The sequence below is a fragment of the Petromyzon marinus genome, chromosome 31, assembly GCF_048934315.1.
Source record: "Petromyzon marinus isolate PM22_M1 ecotype Great Lakes invasive population chromosome 31, UKy_Petmar_22M1.pri1.0, whole genome shotgun sequence".
NCBI classification, from domain to species: Eukaryota; Metazoa; Chordata; class Hyperoartia; order Petromyzontiformes; family Petromyzontidae; genus Petromyzon; species Petromyzon marinus.
In genome coordinates, this window is record NC_133697.1 from 9,877,483 (window position 1) to 9,894,560 (window position 17,078).

At 51.1% G+C, this 17,078-nt stretch overlaps 1 protein-coding gene across 2 annotated transcripts in view; it reads left to right on the forward strand.

The window, feature by feature from the left end:
* Window positions 1-15,360, forward strand: part of LOC116947801 (tyrosine-protein kinase receptor TYRO3-like) — a 30,635-nt gene extending 15,275 nt beyond the window's left edge. Inside the window, exons 10-17 of one of the 2 annotated variants that reach the window (XM_032963959.2) lie at window positions 815-910; window positions 2,234-2,314; window positions 3,097-3,189; window positions 5,739-5,860; window positions 6,663-6,772; window positions 6,947-7,106; window positions 7,194-7,330; window positions 8,181-15,360. In XM_032963959.2, the coding sequence (XP_032819850.2) occupies window positions 815-910; window positions 2,234-2,314; window positions 3,097-3,189; window positions 5,739-5,860; window positions 6,663-6,772; window positions 6,947-7,106; window positions 7,194-7,330; window positions 8,181-8,823 (1,442 nt within the window). In that variant the 3' untranslated portion in view covers window positions 8,824-15,360. The remainder of the gene's footprint in view (window positions 1-814; window positions 911-2,233; window positions 2,315-3,096; window positions 3,190-5,738; window positions 5,861-6,662; window positions 6,773-6,946; window positions 7,107-7,193; window positions 7,331-8,180) is intronic. The other variant, XM_032963960.2, reaches the window with a different exon arrangement.
* Window positions 15,361-17,078: the final 1,718 nt, after the last annotated feature.

The following is a 17,078-nucleotide window of genomic DNA, read 5'->3' on the forward strand; positions in this document are numbered from 1 at the left end:
TCCCTGCTATGGTGCCCCCCCCCCCCGCCCCCCAGCAACAACTTTACCGAATGAAGTGCCGATCTGGCAAGGCGCGCCGTGGTGGTCAAAAACGTTCCCCACCGAGGTGGCCGCTCACTTGCTCTCACCACCCCGTGCCGTGCCAGCCACAGTAGATGCCATTACGAGGTGGCTCGCAAACCAGGCGTGTAGGAACGTTTATTTTTGCCCCAGCGGGGGGGGGGGGGGGGGTCACGGGGTGTTGCAATGAGGACATGCGCAGTGAATATATTTTGTTGGCGGATGAGTAACAAATAAAATGTTTTGAGGAAGGAACCCCGCTGCAGTGGGGAGGTTTTTTTGGTTTTTAAACACCCCCCTCCCACGCAATGGAATTTTAATGACACAAATTTGAAGCTTGCCGAATTGCTTTACCTGGCACAACAAATGCCCCGGTCTGTCCAGTCCTTCCAGATATGATGAGCAAGCCAAACTGTGTGCTCACTGATGCCTGTGTGTGTGTGTATTCCGTGTAGTGGTTAGCGCGCTGCGCTACGAACCCGGCGACCTGGGTTCGATTCCCGCTCACGGCCAACACCAATGACGATTATCTGAACCCGCTACTTGGTCTCTTCTAGGTCGACTCAGCCTCAAATTATTCCCTTGTGTGGTGTGTCATACTTGCCACCCACCCCCGCGTGTGCTGTTACCGGCCTTCATATGTGCTGACTAACAGCATTTGGTCCAAAAGTCTATCAAAGATCTTTGTGTATATCTGTGAGTGGCCCAACAGACTGTGTAGGCTACAACTCGATCTTTGTCGTTGTGCCTGCAGTGGAGCGATGCGGGCTGAGCGAAGCGCTGTCTCAGAAGCTGAGTGGCGTGCTGCTCAAGAGGCCCTGCCTCCACCTGGGCAGCGTGCTGGGAGAAGGTACGGGCGGGGACACGAGAGCCTCGCGCGCGCCACGGGTCAGGGGTCGGCAACCCGCGGCTCTTCAGGGACCGCTCCGTCACGTTATTAATCGTGGACCGCCGGTCTCGTCTTCACGCGCATTGGCGGCTCTTGAAATATTGAGTTTTTTTTTTGTTTTACTAAATTCGAAAAAAATGTCAACCCTGGCCATGAGCGTGCCCCCGATACCCTCGTGCGTACGGATGTATGTTGCACTTCTCTGGCACCGTACGTTGGATAACCGTGTTAATCGGAGGTGGGCACGGCTAGGTTGGGAGTCGTGAGCAAAGTAGATGGACGAAATATTCAGACTGCGGAACTGGGTTGGAAGAGGGGGAAATGTTGGGGAGTTTCGAGGCTTCAGAAAACAAGAAGTGAAGACACAAGACAACAACGAGGGAGTCAAGAAAGTAGCCAGGGAAGGAGATTGCGGTGGTCGGGACAAGAACGGTTCTAGACCTGATTCCAGATGTGTGGTGATGCACGGCAGAACACTGTACGCGATGCCATCGTTATTCGCGATGGCATCGCGTACAGTGAATCGCAAATTTCACGGATTATGTTATTGGCCCACGAAAACCGATCTTGTTAATTAATTACCTTAAATGGATATATAGATGCGCTATCAAATACATGAAAATTATCTTGATAACAAAACTATTTAAATTAGTTATGAACATAAAATAAAAAAACAAATAAATATTAAAGTGTTGAATAATAGTTTATAAATGAATTTACCTTCATCTCATCACTTTATTTTCTTTCTCGCTGGCTCTCTCTCTCATGACGCAGCAGTCGTGCAGAGTTCCAGATGCAATTCGCAGCTAGCCAAAATCACGGGGTAGCAAGTGTCGTGAATAACGAGGTAAAGCCACACGTGGACTGCGTGGATTGAGGAGTAGAGGCAGGGAATGCATTGGATTGACAGAGTGAAGAGTGATGGAGAACGGGGTGGGGGAGGGGGGAATTGGTGGTGAACGCAGCCGTGAGATTGTTGTAGGCAGGCGGACGGCGATGGAGGAGGGACGTGCTCCGTCAGGCCGATCGTCTTCTGCTGAACAGACGGACGGAAGCAAATTCACCGCAAATGGGGCGCTGTTGCAGCGACAAGAGGGACCCAGGTTTGCCTGCTAACGTGTGACCACCATAGGTATTTTGAGAGTCCTATTTTTGGCCGTCGGTGAAGCCCAATGTTTCCCCATCCGATGCTCCAAAGCAAAACAGGGCGACCCGCTCTGCCTTTGTGTCCGTGCGCCGTAACGTCGCGATAATTTGGGTGACGTGCCGACCCCGTGTGCCCAGGCGAGTTCGGCTGTGTGCTCGAGGGGCGGCTGAAGAAGGACGATGGCACCAAGGTTGAAGTCGCCGTCAAAACCATGAAAGGTGAACACGGAACGACTCCCCGAAGGTTCCCGAGCACCTGCTGCGGCTTTGACCCCGACGCTACGTTGACCCCGGGATTTGACCCAGGGGCCATTCCCGGGATTCGGCCATCCGTGTTCTGGTGCCGGCAATTGATTTGAACTGTGAGAGTTGAACGGTTTTGAAAACAGATCTTATAGGCTGACTGACAGATATACATCTGGGTTTGGTTTAGAGCGGAAATGGTGGAGGCACTGTGCTTCCAGGCGGTGGTCGCTCAGAGCTAAGGCTGCCAAACGACCCCATTTCAGAAAGATTGTCCCCGAGCTTTTGTCAAAATCTGGATTAGAAGATCGCAACTCTTCAGCCAGCCGTCTTTCATCAGAAAGCAGTTAACTTCCGAAGACATCAAAATGTCACGGAGATAGACAGTCTGTCTCTGGTAAGGGAGTGCGTGAGCGAATGAGAGGGTGAGCGAGCATGATGTGAGTTACGTGTGCGTAAGGTGAGCGAGTGAGCAAGGCCGCACGTGAGAAAACGTGTGAGCGAGCGAATGAGTTGGCGAGCGTGCGACTGAATGTGTGTTTAGCGAGATTGATTGTGGTTGAGTGTGCTCTGAGCGAGGGAATGAGCGCATGAGCGAGTGAGTGAATGAGTGTGCGAGGGAATGAGTGTGTGAGCGAGTGAGCGAATGTGTGCGTGAGTGAGCGAGTGAAAGTGCGTGCGTCAATGAGCGGGTGGGTGGGTGGGTGCGTGCGACAGTGAGTGCGGGGCTTCATTTAATCTTGTTCCTCTGCCTGCAGTAGAGGTTTGCACTTCAAGTGACATCGAGTCGTTCCTGAATGAAGTGCTGGCGATGAAGGACTTCGACCATCCCAACGTCATCCGCCTCCTCGGTGAGTTGAGAGCGGCGAGCGAAGCTCCATTGGGAAGACTTCCCTCACCCTGCCTTATGGTTTTCCTCCCGGCTTTAGACCCATCGTCACGCGATCCTGACCTTGATATCCTCTCATACGATTATCATCGGACAAAAAAGTTAATCGCACACCTGAACCCTGCCCCCCTCGTCCCCCCCCCCTTTTTTCTCTCTCTCTCCCTTCCCCTCTCTCTAAATAGACCCGCCCCCCCCCCCAAACGAATATGCTGCCGTTAGAGCACACAACCTGTTGATCGTCCACACTTCCAATGCACTCTGTCTTGTAACCACTGCACGGATAATGGGGCAAATAATAAGAGTGCATAAAAAAAGATATATGTTATTAATTATATTATTACTGAAATAAATTGTTAATACGCATCTATATAAATAAAAAATATGCAATTTTATTTTTATAATGAAAAATATTAATGAAATTATTAATACTTTAATTACATTATTTTCATAAATTTAGTATTACACTCGCTTCATTCAAGTTATTCATACGTGATCTGAAATTTATTGCACAATCATTAATAATTTATAAGCATGATAATTGATTACTTATCCAGGAATGCCACACTGAGACTTACAACACCTCTTTCCAGAAGGGTCCCGCCACATTGGGTTCTTGTCTTGAGATGTTTTCTGCCAATCAACGATGTGTGGGAGGAAACTGGAGCACCTGGAGAAAAAACCCCACATACGTGCGAGGGGGCAACACTCTATCCCCACGGTGATTGGTTCCCTTGCCTTCTCCTGGCGAGCCAGGGTATGGCACCTCCTGGACGCACACGCCCACGGGGTGGAAGGGAGTTTCACAACATCTGTGTGTGCGATGATCCATCAACCCTCACTGCTGCCTGCACACTGTTGGATTATTGTACGGACGTGCGTAGGCACTGCCGCACGAAGAAGGGGAGGCGTCTCGAGCACAGTTGAAGGTGCAACGCAGCGACTTCCTGCTCAAATGAGCATTAAGTCAGTGGTTATCTCCTCTTGGCAGCCCTGAGCCAGTGGTGGAGAAGTCCTCATTCCATCAATGGTGGTTGAATCTATCCATGTGACAACCGCCGTGAACTCCCGCCACACAGAGTGGCGGCTCACTCATCAACCCCGAAGGAGGGACGATGGGCTGAATCAACCCCTAACTAGGATGTGAACTCGGCAACCTTCGCTCGAGCTACCACCGTGGGCCAGTTTATATTTTTTTCCCTCCTCCTCGCTCGTTGCACACCAGCGTTGATGCTCGTGTTATTTCTGAACACCGCGTTCGGCCCGCAGCCTCCTCCTACTCCTCCCCGCCGAGTGAGTAAATTCTCTCCGAGGCCTCCCCCCTTCCTTTGCTCCGGTCGCCTCGGCGGAGACGGCACGTCGCCGCGCGGGAGGTGACGTGCAGGAAAAAAATGATGATGGGGGAGCGGGCGCAAGCCCGAACAACGCACGAGTGAGGCGCGGCGACAGGCCTCAGCGTGTTGTTTTTTTTTTAATGAAAAACAGGAGCTCGTGCAGGCTGTGCCTCAAGGCTAGCGGGTGAGGTATGTTGCCAATTATTAGAAAACGGGTTTTAACTGATAGCATCTACACACAGGGGCAGGGCAGATCGTTGGGGTGACCCTTCCCTTCCAACCGGTTCCTGGAATGAAATGCGCCGGACAATGTGTGGAAATCAGCGAATGTGACTTTTGCACTCGGGCTCACCTCCACTGTGTGTTAAGAGATTTTGCGTTACAAAAGAAAAAAATTCCACTGTAAGACTTTTTTTTTTAGCCGCGCCGTTTTTCTTTTTTTGGTGCATGCTTTCATTTTTAAGGTTTACAAGTTAAGATTTGGAATTCCACATTCCTATGGCGGAGGAGGCAGAGTGTTCTCCATAGGACAACCACTGGAGAAAATGTCCCACAGAGCGGTAACCCGCTTAAACGACCCGAGAGGGAGGGATGATGGGCTGGGGGTCGACCCACAGCAACGATTTGTTTTACGAAGGGCGGCAGAAAGTAGAGCCGCCCTCACTCAATCCTCATCTTGATATCTTCGCGCGCGAGCCGGGGTCGCGTGACCCGCGAAACATGCGCGACGCTCACAACGACAACGCTCGTACACTGCATCCAAATGGGCACGCGCAGAGATGCACGTGCATCTCTTGAAGTCTCACCCTCTTCTCCATTGCCCGTTCTCTTCCCCCCACCCCTCCACACCTTCCCGTCCCTCCCCCATAGCCCTTTCATGGACCCCTATAAACCCCTCTATCACGGTCTCTCATTCCTGAGCCTTTGAACTCCCCTGCCATCTAAATCATTCTATTATCTTACCGTTTTGAATAGAAAAAAAAGATGCATACAAGGCTTGTATAGGTGCAGCTTGACATCTTGTTGCCTAGGAAACGGTAGCGACCACGTGCCCCCAGTCCCACCTCCCACACCTCTGTGTGGAAAAACAAATGCTGCAAAATCACGCGTTTTGAACGGGCAAACTCGCAGAGCATTTTCAACAACTTTGTGGGTCTCACACCCCCCCCCCCCCCCGCAGGCGTCTGCCTGGATGTGTGCCCCGGCCAGCGGCTGCCCCGTCCCATGGCCGTGCTGCCCTTCATGAGACACGGGGACCTGCACAGCTTCCTCAAGCGCACGCGCTTCACGCGCACGCCCGTGGTAACGCCGCAGTTAAAAGCCGCCATTGATAATAAACAAACAAAAAACATTATAAAAATGAAAAATATTGAAAAAAACAATTGCGCGGTGGCCAGCCGGCTCGGAGGTCGGAGTGCCTGGGTTCGAATCAAGGCAGGTACATGTGATTAAAGCTACGTACGGTGCGAAAGAAGTTTAACATACATAGATAATGGGGGTCCTCGACTGTAGTGAGTCGATGGCATCTCAGCCCGTTCACCAATAACTGCACACACAACAAAAAAGCATTACATTTGGTTCTGCACTTCATTTGGCTAAATTCCCACTCTGTGATTTCAAGCATAGGTTTGGCTGTCGTGCGACGAGCCTCGTCACATGTGGGAGGGTGCTGCCCTCGCCCCTGTGTGGACCAGCGGTCACCTGAAGGGATGTTTGATAATGACTATGTTCGTGTGGAAATCATATTGGCCATGGTAATGGACTGAGAGATCATGCGTGTGCGCGAACACTTGGTGGATTTGCGTGTAGTGGTTAGCGCATTGCTGTGCTACAAACTCCGGCGACCCGAGTTCGAATCCCGCTACAGCCAACATCGGTGACAAATGTTTGAATCGGTCCAAGGCCTCCCTAGGTTGCACTCAGCCATAAATTTGGTACCTTCTGCGGTGTATAAACATCAGCATTGGGGAGACGTGTTGCTGGCCACCCACCCTAAACTTAAAAGGTGCTCGCTACCAGCACTCGCTCCAAACGTCTCGCTATAGGCTATGTGGGTGATATTTGCCTTTGTGTGCCCGTGTGCGTGCATGCGCGTGCGGAACAGTACATGCCTCTGCAGACCCTGCTACGGTTCATGGTGGACATCTCACGAGGGATGGAGTACCTCTCCGCCAACAACTTCGTCCACCGAGACCTGGCCGCCCGGAACTGCATGTGAGTCCAGGCCCGGCGCACAACTTCACTTCACCGGGCATCGTGGCCATATCGTGCATCGGCAATCGTTTCGTAAAAAAGGGAAAATATATATATAGTTTGTCGCTTCATGCCGAGCACCGCCGGTCTCGGCCACTGCCCCGTCCACCCCAACTCCCCTGCACTCCCCCGTAGGCTACACGAGGACCTGACCGTGTGCGTCGCCGACTTCGGCCTCACCAAGAAGATCTACAGCGGCGACTACTATCGCCAGGGCCAGATCTCCCGGATGCCCGTCAAGTGGCTCGCGCCCGAGTGCATGGCCGACCGCCTCTACACGGCCAAGAGCGACGTGGTGAGCGACGTGGTGAGGGCGGTAGCGGGACGCGCCAGTCGCCAACCGTAGGTGCTCTCTAATCGTCGTCTCGTCGTTTTGCGACAGTGGGCGTTTGGCGTGACCATGTGGGAGATCGTGACGAGGGGACAGGCGCCGTACCCCGGCGTGGCAAACCACGAGATGTTCGAGTTCTTGGTGACCGGCAAGCGGCTCAAGCAGCCGCCGGAATGCCTGGACGAGCTGTGAGCGCCCCCCCCCCCAACTCCGCACACACTCTATCAATGAACAGCACTCCGGTGTTAGGAAGCCATTGCAGCTCTGCACGTTGACATCATCTAGGGTTTAAAACCCGTTTCTTTTCAACTGCTGTTTGTGTTTAGTTTGTTGGTCCATCCGCCGCACCTCCGCTTAGCACGGTTGGCTACGAAGGAGACATCACAGCGACAGACGCCGCCAATACGAATGAAGAAGAACGGGCCTCTTTCACTGACAGAAGTGGCTGAGATTTGTGCGCGTGTGTGTTCATGTGTCGCCTCTCACCAATCAATTCGACTCACGCCACACGTTTTATAACACGCGTTCCATGCAGTTGCGTATTCAAAACAACATCCTCAGCCGTGTGCTTCACTTCCTTTGCCCAGAGGATCGTCCCTCTTTTTGTTTCCTCTTCCCTTCCCTTTCTTACGATAACATTTTGTAATTTACCACCACTGCCCACCCCCCCCCACCCGCTCCCATCCAACCCCCTTCCACAATCGATAGTTAATTGTGTGTAATTACGGTGTAATGATTAGCAGCACACCGAGCGGTTCAATATCCCGGAGCGACAGACGGAAGCAATGGAAAAGTTTCTCGAATTCTGCCACCTCTGTCTAAGCGGGTATACCACGGTTAGTCGAGGTTGCGTGTGGTGGGGTAAAGTGTGAGTACTCTCGCCTCTTTTCGAAAACGTGTAGTCAGCGTGGAAGCGCAGTCCACGTACCCTCGAGAGGTCGCTCTCAAGGCCTTCCTGCAGTGGAGGCCCATCAGCCAGCAGTCGCGCGCGGCGAGCAATTTTGGGGCCGCGCCTTTACCCTTTACATACCTCCGCAGGTTCGCCATCATGAGCGACTGCTGGAGCCTGAAGGCCCGCTCCCGCCCCGCGTTCCCCGCGCTGCGCGAGCGGCTGGAGGAGCTGCTGGCCGAGCTGCCGCCCCTGTCGCGGCGCGAGGACGCCCTGTACGGCAACGTGCCGTCCCACCGTGACGCTCCGCAGCCCAGCGGCGGCGTCGACGGCGGCGGCGACGACGGCAGGGACGACGGCGGCGGTGACAGCCGCTCCGGGGCTGCCGTCGGCACTTACTGCGGCAGCGCCAGCGGCAACGACGGTCGCGGAGACGACGACGACGCCGCTGCCGTCGACGAAAGGGGCAATGACTATACAGACTCGCTTCCCGCCAAGGCGGCCGCCGCCGCCACCTCCTCGGTTCCTCCGCCCAAGCCGGCACGGCTGAACGAGCACGTTGGGTCGCCTGCGCCGGTGGCGACGGCCGAGTGGATTGCGGCGGCACAGGTCGCTGATCTGCCAGCGCCCGCGGTGGCGGCGGTGGTGCCAATGCCGCCGCCAGAATCTCGGGGGGCGGAGGGCGTAGTGACGGCCAGCTCCTCCGAAGGGAGCTCCCTACCGGAGGGGAAGCCGCCCCCCTCTCCCACAATCCCCGCTCTGTTGACAGAGGCTGAGGCTGAGCGGCAGTGATGGCCCAGATGTTGTCAGAACTGAAACGGAACTGAAATTATTCATTGGTCCTTGATGCAATTTTTTTATTACATTTTACCAGGTAAGGCCACCTGAGCTATAACGGCTCTTTTTTCAGAAGCAACCTGGCCACAAATGATAGCTCAACGAAGTGGCTTATCACGTGGAAATGTATAGCAGCCATGTACTCAAAAACGCATTTTTTTAAGTGCGCTTAGGGAGGGGAAAAAAAACTGGTGGAGGGAAAAACTGTTGGGACCAGAGAAAAAGCCACACGACCACGGCGTCAGGGTCGGGATCGAGCCCACGACCTCCCGTATACCAGGCGAGGTAGTTAACATCTCGCCACAATGCAGCGGATGGACCGCAGAGTTAAAGCGTGACTTGGGAGGTGCGGAGTCAGAGTGAATTTTTTTTTTTCTACCAACCCTCTGCATTGCACGAGTGACATTACGCCTGATACCCTTCCCCCTTCACGGCACGGTCACCTTTTGACCCTTCTATGGGGTACGTTTCTGCCTAGGGGCCGTCCATAAATGACGTCACGCACCTAGGGGCGGGGGGGGGGTCAGACATTTGTGACGATGTGTGACGAGGGGGGGGGGGGTGTTTGAGAAATGTGACGTCACATCAAAATGCACAAGTTTAAATAATTATAGACAACACGTTCTACTTAATTGAATAGACTTTTCAATCAATGTTTTCTCCTACAACATCAGAGTGCAGCGCCACATTAAATACGCACTACAATGACAATAGTTTAAAGCGGTTTGAAACATGTTTTATTTTTGGGGGGGTGCAGAGCTTTGTGACGTCATATTTGAGGGGGGGTCTGACTTTTTGTGACGCCGTGTGACGAGGGGGGTTCAAAAATCGTCCAAAATCGCGTGACGTCATTTATGGTCGGCCCTCTACAAGCGGCGTTCAGCCTTAAAAGGCTTCGGCCCTCCACCGCCCGGCAGCTGTGAAGAAATACTCAAGTAAATGTTACGACTTATTCACAGATGGGGGAGGTGAAACATTTATTACGATTTAAGCAAACTGTAGTTTCGAAACAAAGATTCACCCCGTTTGTTGGACGGGGGGCCGGGGAGGGGGGCTGAAATTGCAGTGTGTACTGCTCTCTAGTGGTTGTACGATAATCTCATTTCAGTCATGGAAAAGGTTGTACGCCAAGGCATCATTCGTACCGCAGGTCCCTTCGCGGTGAGAATGGGGCCCTTTCAGTCTGTACGGCACAAACATTAAGCGTTGCGGCTTACAAACGAAGTCTGCTTGATGCCGGGATGGGCGTAAAGCGCAAACTCGAATCTTTCGTGGACTTTTATTTGCGCGTAACAGCTCACTCGCTGAGACATGCCATTGGAGTCGCAAGCTGATGAGAGCTCGAGTCTGGTGACGGACGTATGTTGAACTTCTTTCGCACCGTACGTAGACAGCCGTGATAAATCAGAGGCGTGATGTATTAAGATATTAAGGAATGGAGGCCGCACCTGAACAATCGCTGAAAGGTCAGATCGAGGCAACGCGAGTCTGTTCTCCTACTGCTGCGGGTCACAATCGGAGCGCTCGGAGTGGCGTGGGCCATCAAGTGTGCAGGCGGTGCAACTGCACCGGGGGCCCACGGCCGGAGTGCCCCAGACGCCGGGCTACGTGGAAATTGTAAAGGGCCCCCCCCCCATGTCTATGCTTTGTGCCAACCGCCCCCCCCCCCTCATTGCTAAACCACGCTACGCCACTGAGCGGCCAGCCTGTGTTTTGAATGCGCAACTGCAAGGAACGCATCTTATAAAACGAGCGTGCGCGAGTCAATTGAGTCGGTGACAGGCGACAACCACACATCTCAGTCGCTTCTGTCAGTGAGAGAGGCCCGTGCTGTGATGACGACGGTCTTCGACTTCTTGCGTGCGGCTGCTGATGGAAGCTGCAGAGCAACAACTACAATCTCACATTCAGGTGGTCAGGCCGGGTGACAGCGGAGCGTTAACGCCGTGATGTCAACGTTTGTGTGGATCGGGAATTGCGCCCAATCACAACAGTGTTTGGGCGTGATACAATTATAAAGAGTGTGTTTGCCAGGTCAAAACATATTCCACTCAAGTACCCGATTAGTGCGGCTAATGCGCTGGCAGTGATTGATCAAAACAGGAAGGGATGGGTCGTGCCTCACTCTCGTAGGTTCCCCACCCACGAGTCAAGGAGTCAACACAATGCGTGTCAACACAATGCGTGTCAACACAATGCGTGTCAACACAATGCGTGTCAACACAATGCGTGTCAACACAATGCGTGTCAACACAATGCGTGTCAACACAATGCGTGTCAACACAATGCGTGTCAACACAATGCGTGTCGCGTGTCTAGAAGTTTAGCGCGCGCCACGAGGAGTGCCAATCTGCGGGTGCCAGAGCGGTACAGTTGGGTGATTAGAAATCTGCGGGTGCCAGAGCGGTACAATTGATTAGAAATCTGCGGGTGCCGGAGCGATGCAATTGGGTGATTATAAATCTGCGGGTGCCAGAGCGGTACAATTGATTAGAAATCTGCGGGTGCCGGAGCGGTACAATTGGGTGATTAGAAATCTGCGGCGGCCGAATATTGTCGTGAAAGCCGCCTTTCAGAAATGCCGCGTACGTATTTGTATAAAACTGTGGCCAAAGCCTTAAATTTAAATTGAACACGAAAAAATAATAAAAACAATTTAAGCGTCGCTATAAAATCATTCCAGTTGGGCCGGTTCGACTCCTCCTCTCGCCATAGTGATGCACACACCACGTCTCCAACGTGGCTTGCTCCTGTTTACTTTCTGCTTCGTCCACCGTGGCTCTGTCGCCCCAGTTTGACTCCGGTCTGTGGCTCTGGACAGGCCCAAGCAGCAGCAGCAGGCCATCAAGCGCTGGGGGAGGGTACGGGCTGTGAGTGTGAGACTTGCCACTTCACAATAACCGGGACATATCAATCGTGGGAAGAATGCCCTCGCTATTTTACCGCCGCAACAGCATAGAGCTCGACGTGAACGCTTCGTGTGGAGTGCTGAAATTGTCAATGTTACTACGCAACCGACTAAAGCCGGGACTTTTAATGTCCAAAGGAGACTTCGTAGATGTCCTGCGACAGCCGCTGCTTCAACAAGAGTACAGGTGGCAACCCTAGTTGTGTGAGAGACAGCGGGTAAGCGGTATAGAGTATCTGGCTGCCTACCCACTCATGTACCTGCTTGTCAAACTGCGTGCCAGCATGTCCACCTGCGTGCCAGCATGTCCACCTGCATACCCAACATGCCAAGCTACCCACTCAGGGGCCGTCAATAGACACAAACTGTGTGCGTGTCTCTCTGTGTGCGTGTCTCTCACCATAGGTCTCTTTGCGATCTGTGTTCTATCACTTATCTTAAATTTCACACTTAACTTACAATTGAGCAATCTTTGAAATAGCATAATCAACCAGACCATGCGTTAATTGTGATTTAACCGACCATCTGTGTTGCTTTATATAGTTTCATAATTTTTGCTAAACCCTGTTTGATTTAGTGTGCTCCTCCGCCTCTCCCTGTGTCCCCTGATGTCTGTGTTAATTCTGTACCTGATGATGATTGCTTGTGTTGCAATCGAAACGTCGTATGCTATTATATAATTATATTTTTTTATCATTTCTACGTGACTTTACCGAAAAAAACAAAGAGTAATTCCTGCAGTCACGACGGCACCTAATCAAGTTCGAAGGTGACAACAGTTGATGCAATTACTCGCAAATGGAAGAAACAAAAGAACTGTCAATCTCCTTCGGCCTGGGGCTCCATGCAAGATCTCACCTCGTGGAGTTGCAATGATCATGAGAACGGTGAGGAATCAGCCCAGAACTACACGGGAGGATCTTGTCAATGATCTCAAGGCAGCTGGGACCATCGTCACCAAGAAAACAATTGGTAACACACTACGCCGTGAAGGACTGAAATCCTGCAGCGCCCGCAAGGTCGCCCTCCTCAAGAAAGCATATATACATGCCCGTCTGAGGTTTGCCACTGAACATCTGAATGATTCAGAGGACAACTGGGTGAAAGTGTTGTGGTCAGATGAGACCAAATTGGAGCTCTTTGGCATCAACACAACTCGCCGTGTTTGGAGGAGGAGGAATGCTGCCTATGACCCCAAGAACACCATCCCCACCGTCAAACATGCATGTGGAAACTTTATGCTTTGGGGGTGGTTTTCTGCTAAGGGGACAGGACAACGATGGACGGGGCCATGTACCGTCAAATCTTGGGTGAGAACCTCCTTCCCTCAGCCAGGGCATTGAAAATGGGTCGTGTCTCACTCTCGTAGGTTCCCCACCCAAGAGGCAAGGAGTTCACACAATGCGAGTTCACACAATGCGTGTCAACACAATGCGTGTCTAGAAGTTTAGCGCGTGCCACGAGGAGTGCCAATCTGCGGGTGCCAGAGCATTACAATTGAATAGAAATCTGCGGGTGCCGGAGCGGTACAGTTGGGTGATTAGAAATCTGCGGCGGCCGAATATTGTCGTGACAGCCGCCTTTCAGAAATGCCGCGTACGTATTTGTATAAAACTGTGGCCAAAGCCTGAAATTTAAATTGAACACAAAAAATAATAAAAACAATTTTAGCGTCGCTATAAAATCATTCCAGTTGGGCCGGTTCGACTCCTCCTCTCGCCATAGTGATGCACAGGCCACGTCTCCAACGTGGTTTGCTCTAGAATGGCTTGCTCCTGTTTACTTTCTGCTTCGTCCACCGTGGCTCTGTCGCCCCAGTTTGACTCCGGTCTGTGGCTCTGGACAGGCCCAAGCAGCAGCAGGCCATCAAGCGCTGGGGGAGGGTACGGGCTGTGAGTGTGAGACTTGCCACTTCACAATAACCGGGACATATCAATCGTGGGAAGAATGCCCTCGCTATTTTACCGCCACAACAGCAGAGAGCTAGACGTGAACGCTTCGTGTGGAGTGCTGAAATTGTCAATGTTATTACGCAACCGACTAAAGCCGGGACTTTTAATGTCCTAAGGAGACTTCGTAGATGTCCTGCGGCAGCCGCTGCCTCAACAAGAGTACAGGTGGCAACCCTAGTTGTGTGAGAGACAGCGGGTAAGCGGTATAGAGTATCTGGCTGCCTACCCACTCATGCACCTGCTTGCCAAACTGCGTGCCAGCATGTCCACCTGCATACCCAACATGCCAAGCTACCTACTCAGGGGCCGTCAATAAATGACGTCACGCACCTGGGGGGGGGGAGGTTGAGAAACGTGACGTCACATCAAAATGCGCAACTTTAAATAAATGTAGACAAAACGTTCCACTTAATTCAATATACTTTTCAATGTTTTCTCCTACAACATCAGAGTACAGCGCCACATTAAATACGCACTACAATGACAATAGTTTAAAGCGATTTGAAGCATGTTTTATTTGGGGGGGGGGGGGCAGAGCTTTGTGACGTCATATTTGAGGTGGGGTCTGACTTTTTGTGACGCCGTGTGACGAAGGGGGGGGGGTCAAAAATCGTCCAAAATCGCATGACGTCAATTATGGACGGCCCTCATCCGCCTGCCTACCTACCTGCCGAGGTACCATCCTGGCTACCCACTCGTCTACCTGCCCACCCACATACCTTTGAGGTTACCCATTCACCTGCATTCTGCCAACTTACCTGCTCAACTATTTGCTGACCTACCTCTAGACACCTACTGTATTTTCATAGCTGCTTTGCGATACATTCTCCCTATATGTATATCTATCTACCCACACACCTACGTAGATATTCTTGGTTCTTTCGGTAAAGTCACGTAAGAAGGGAAATAATAAAAAAAACACAAAAAAACAATAAAATACAATTATCACGACGTTTCGGCCACAACGCAAGCAGCCGTCCTCAGGCGAAGAAGAAACAGAGCTGTCGGAAAGACTTTACCGGAAAAACCAAGAATATGAATCCCTGCAGTCACGAAAGCTTTAAATCGAAACCTACGTAGATGACAAGGCACCTATACACCCACTCACAAGCCTTCCTATATCTTCATCTGACTCCCTTCTTACCTACCTCGTGCTCTGACCTGCCTGTCAGGCTCAGTACCCACCTGGTTACCTGCTTAGCTTGCTCGCTTACCTACCTGCTCGTGTGCCTAGGTCTTAAAGCTTTCGTGACTGCAGGAATTCACATTCTTTGGGCCTTTCGGTAAAGTCACGTAGATCGGTTCAAAGAAAATTTTAAAAAAACTACGACGTTTCGATCGCAACATAAGCAGCGACGAAGACCGCTTGCGGTGCGATCGAAACGTCCGAGTTTTTGGTTATTTTCTTTGAACTATCTACGTGACTTTACCGAAAGACCCAAAGAACACCACCGTCTTGTTAGCGTGACACATGTTTTTTCATTGATTTGCCGTGTCGGGTGGTGGAGGGTCGCGACACATTTCTACTTACGCGATCTAACCAATACCACCGTCTCGTTTTCATCACGTGGCATCGCGGCTCTTGATATATTGAGGTTTTTTTTAATCGAATACATTAAATTTTCTCTTCGAGTTATTGTGGTTTGCCTACCCACTGTGGCCTTGGGTGAACGACATGGGACGACCTCCCTTGCCAGTGTCAAAGTATAAGAATCGGTTTAACCCTTTCTGGCAATAAAACAGCACGAAGAGAGGTCCCATGATGTAGTTGCTCACCCCGAGCTCTCAATGCCCTCATAGTGGCATTGTCTTTGTGCTGTTCGCCTTTTGGCGTCCTCTGGTCTCACACTGTTGGAGACTAGGCTCAGAAGAAAGCTGTCTCTGGTGTGGACCAATCAGTATCAAAGACAATGCACATACTATTCATGGTTCTTTCGGTAAAGTCACGTAGAAGGGAAACAATAAAATAATAAAAATATAAAATATTGTTTTATACTTTTTAAAGTCACGTAGAAGGGAAACAATAAAATAATAAAAGTATAAAATATTGTTTTATGTAAAAATATTAAATATTGTTTTATATTGTTATTATTTTATTGTTTCCCTTCTACGTGACTTTACCGAAAGAACCAAGAATATGAATCCCTGCAGTCACGAAAGCTTTAAATCAAAATTTAATGCACATACTGTCAGAGCATGTATTTTTTTTGTTTGCATGTTCACCACAAGTATACAGTTTCAGTCTGTCTGGTGTTTGAACATCTTCTAACGCCTTTTTCTCATTGCCAGAAAGGGTCAAACCTATTGTTATACTTCGGTGAACGAGTCGCGTCGATCTGCAATACTCACCTGTCCGCCAGGTGAGGGCGGTGGTGGCCAAGACAGGATTCGGTCGAGGCGAAAATTCGTTGCAGATGTTGCACAGCACGACCGCAATGCAGCGTGGAGCTCAGGGGGTGGGGGGGGGTGGGGGGACCACATCCCGTGGGCCGGAATCAAACAGCGACTTCGTTTCATCAGCTCCGGCTGCCACGTGACCCGTGCCAATTCCATATTAAAACAACAACAACAATAACGACAATCCGTGATTTCCGGCCCAAAAAATTAGCATCGTCGCCTGTTTACAGGCCTGAGTTAATGGTGGAAATTCCACGTTCATATGGCGGGGGTGAGTGTATTCACATAATACAATCACTGTTAGGGGCCGTCCATAAATGACGTCACGCGATTTTTGACGATTTTTGACCCCCCCCCCCATCGTCACACGGCGTCACAAAAAGTCAGACCCCCCCCCTCAAATATTACGTCACAAAGCTCTGCCCCCCCCCAAAAAACATGCTTCAAATCGCTTTAAACTATTGTCATTGTAGTGCGTATTTAATGTGGCGCTGCACTCTGATATTGGAGGAGAAAACATTTATTAAAAAGTCTATTTAATTAAGTAGAACGTGTTGTCTGTTTATTTAAAGTTGCGTATTTTGATGTGACGTCACATTTCTCAAACCCCCCCCCCCCCCCCCATCGTCACACATCGTCACACATCGTCACAAATGTCTGCCCCCCCCCCCAGGTGCGTGACGTCATTTATGGACGGCCCCTTAACTTCTCCCACAAGGTGGTACTAAATGTACTGCCCTCTCCCGAGAGGGATAATGGGGCACATTCTACTCCTATAATCAGGATTTGAACTCACAACCATGCAATTTATACCATTACACTGTACCGCGTCTGTCACCGCCAGCACTGATCGGGCACTGGGTGGGATCTTTACGACCTGCAACAAAACGCAGCTTGCAGTGTTCGCGCGCAGTCACCTCCTGTCACTTGTAAGAGGCTCTCTCGACCTGGTC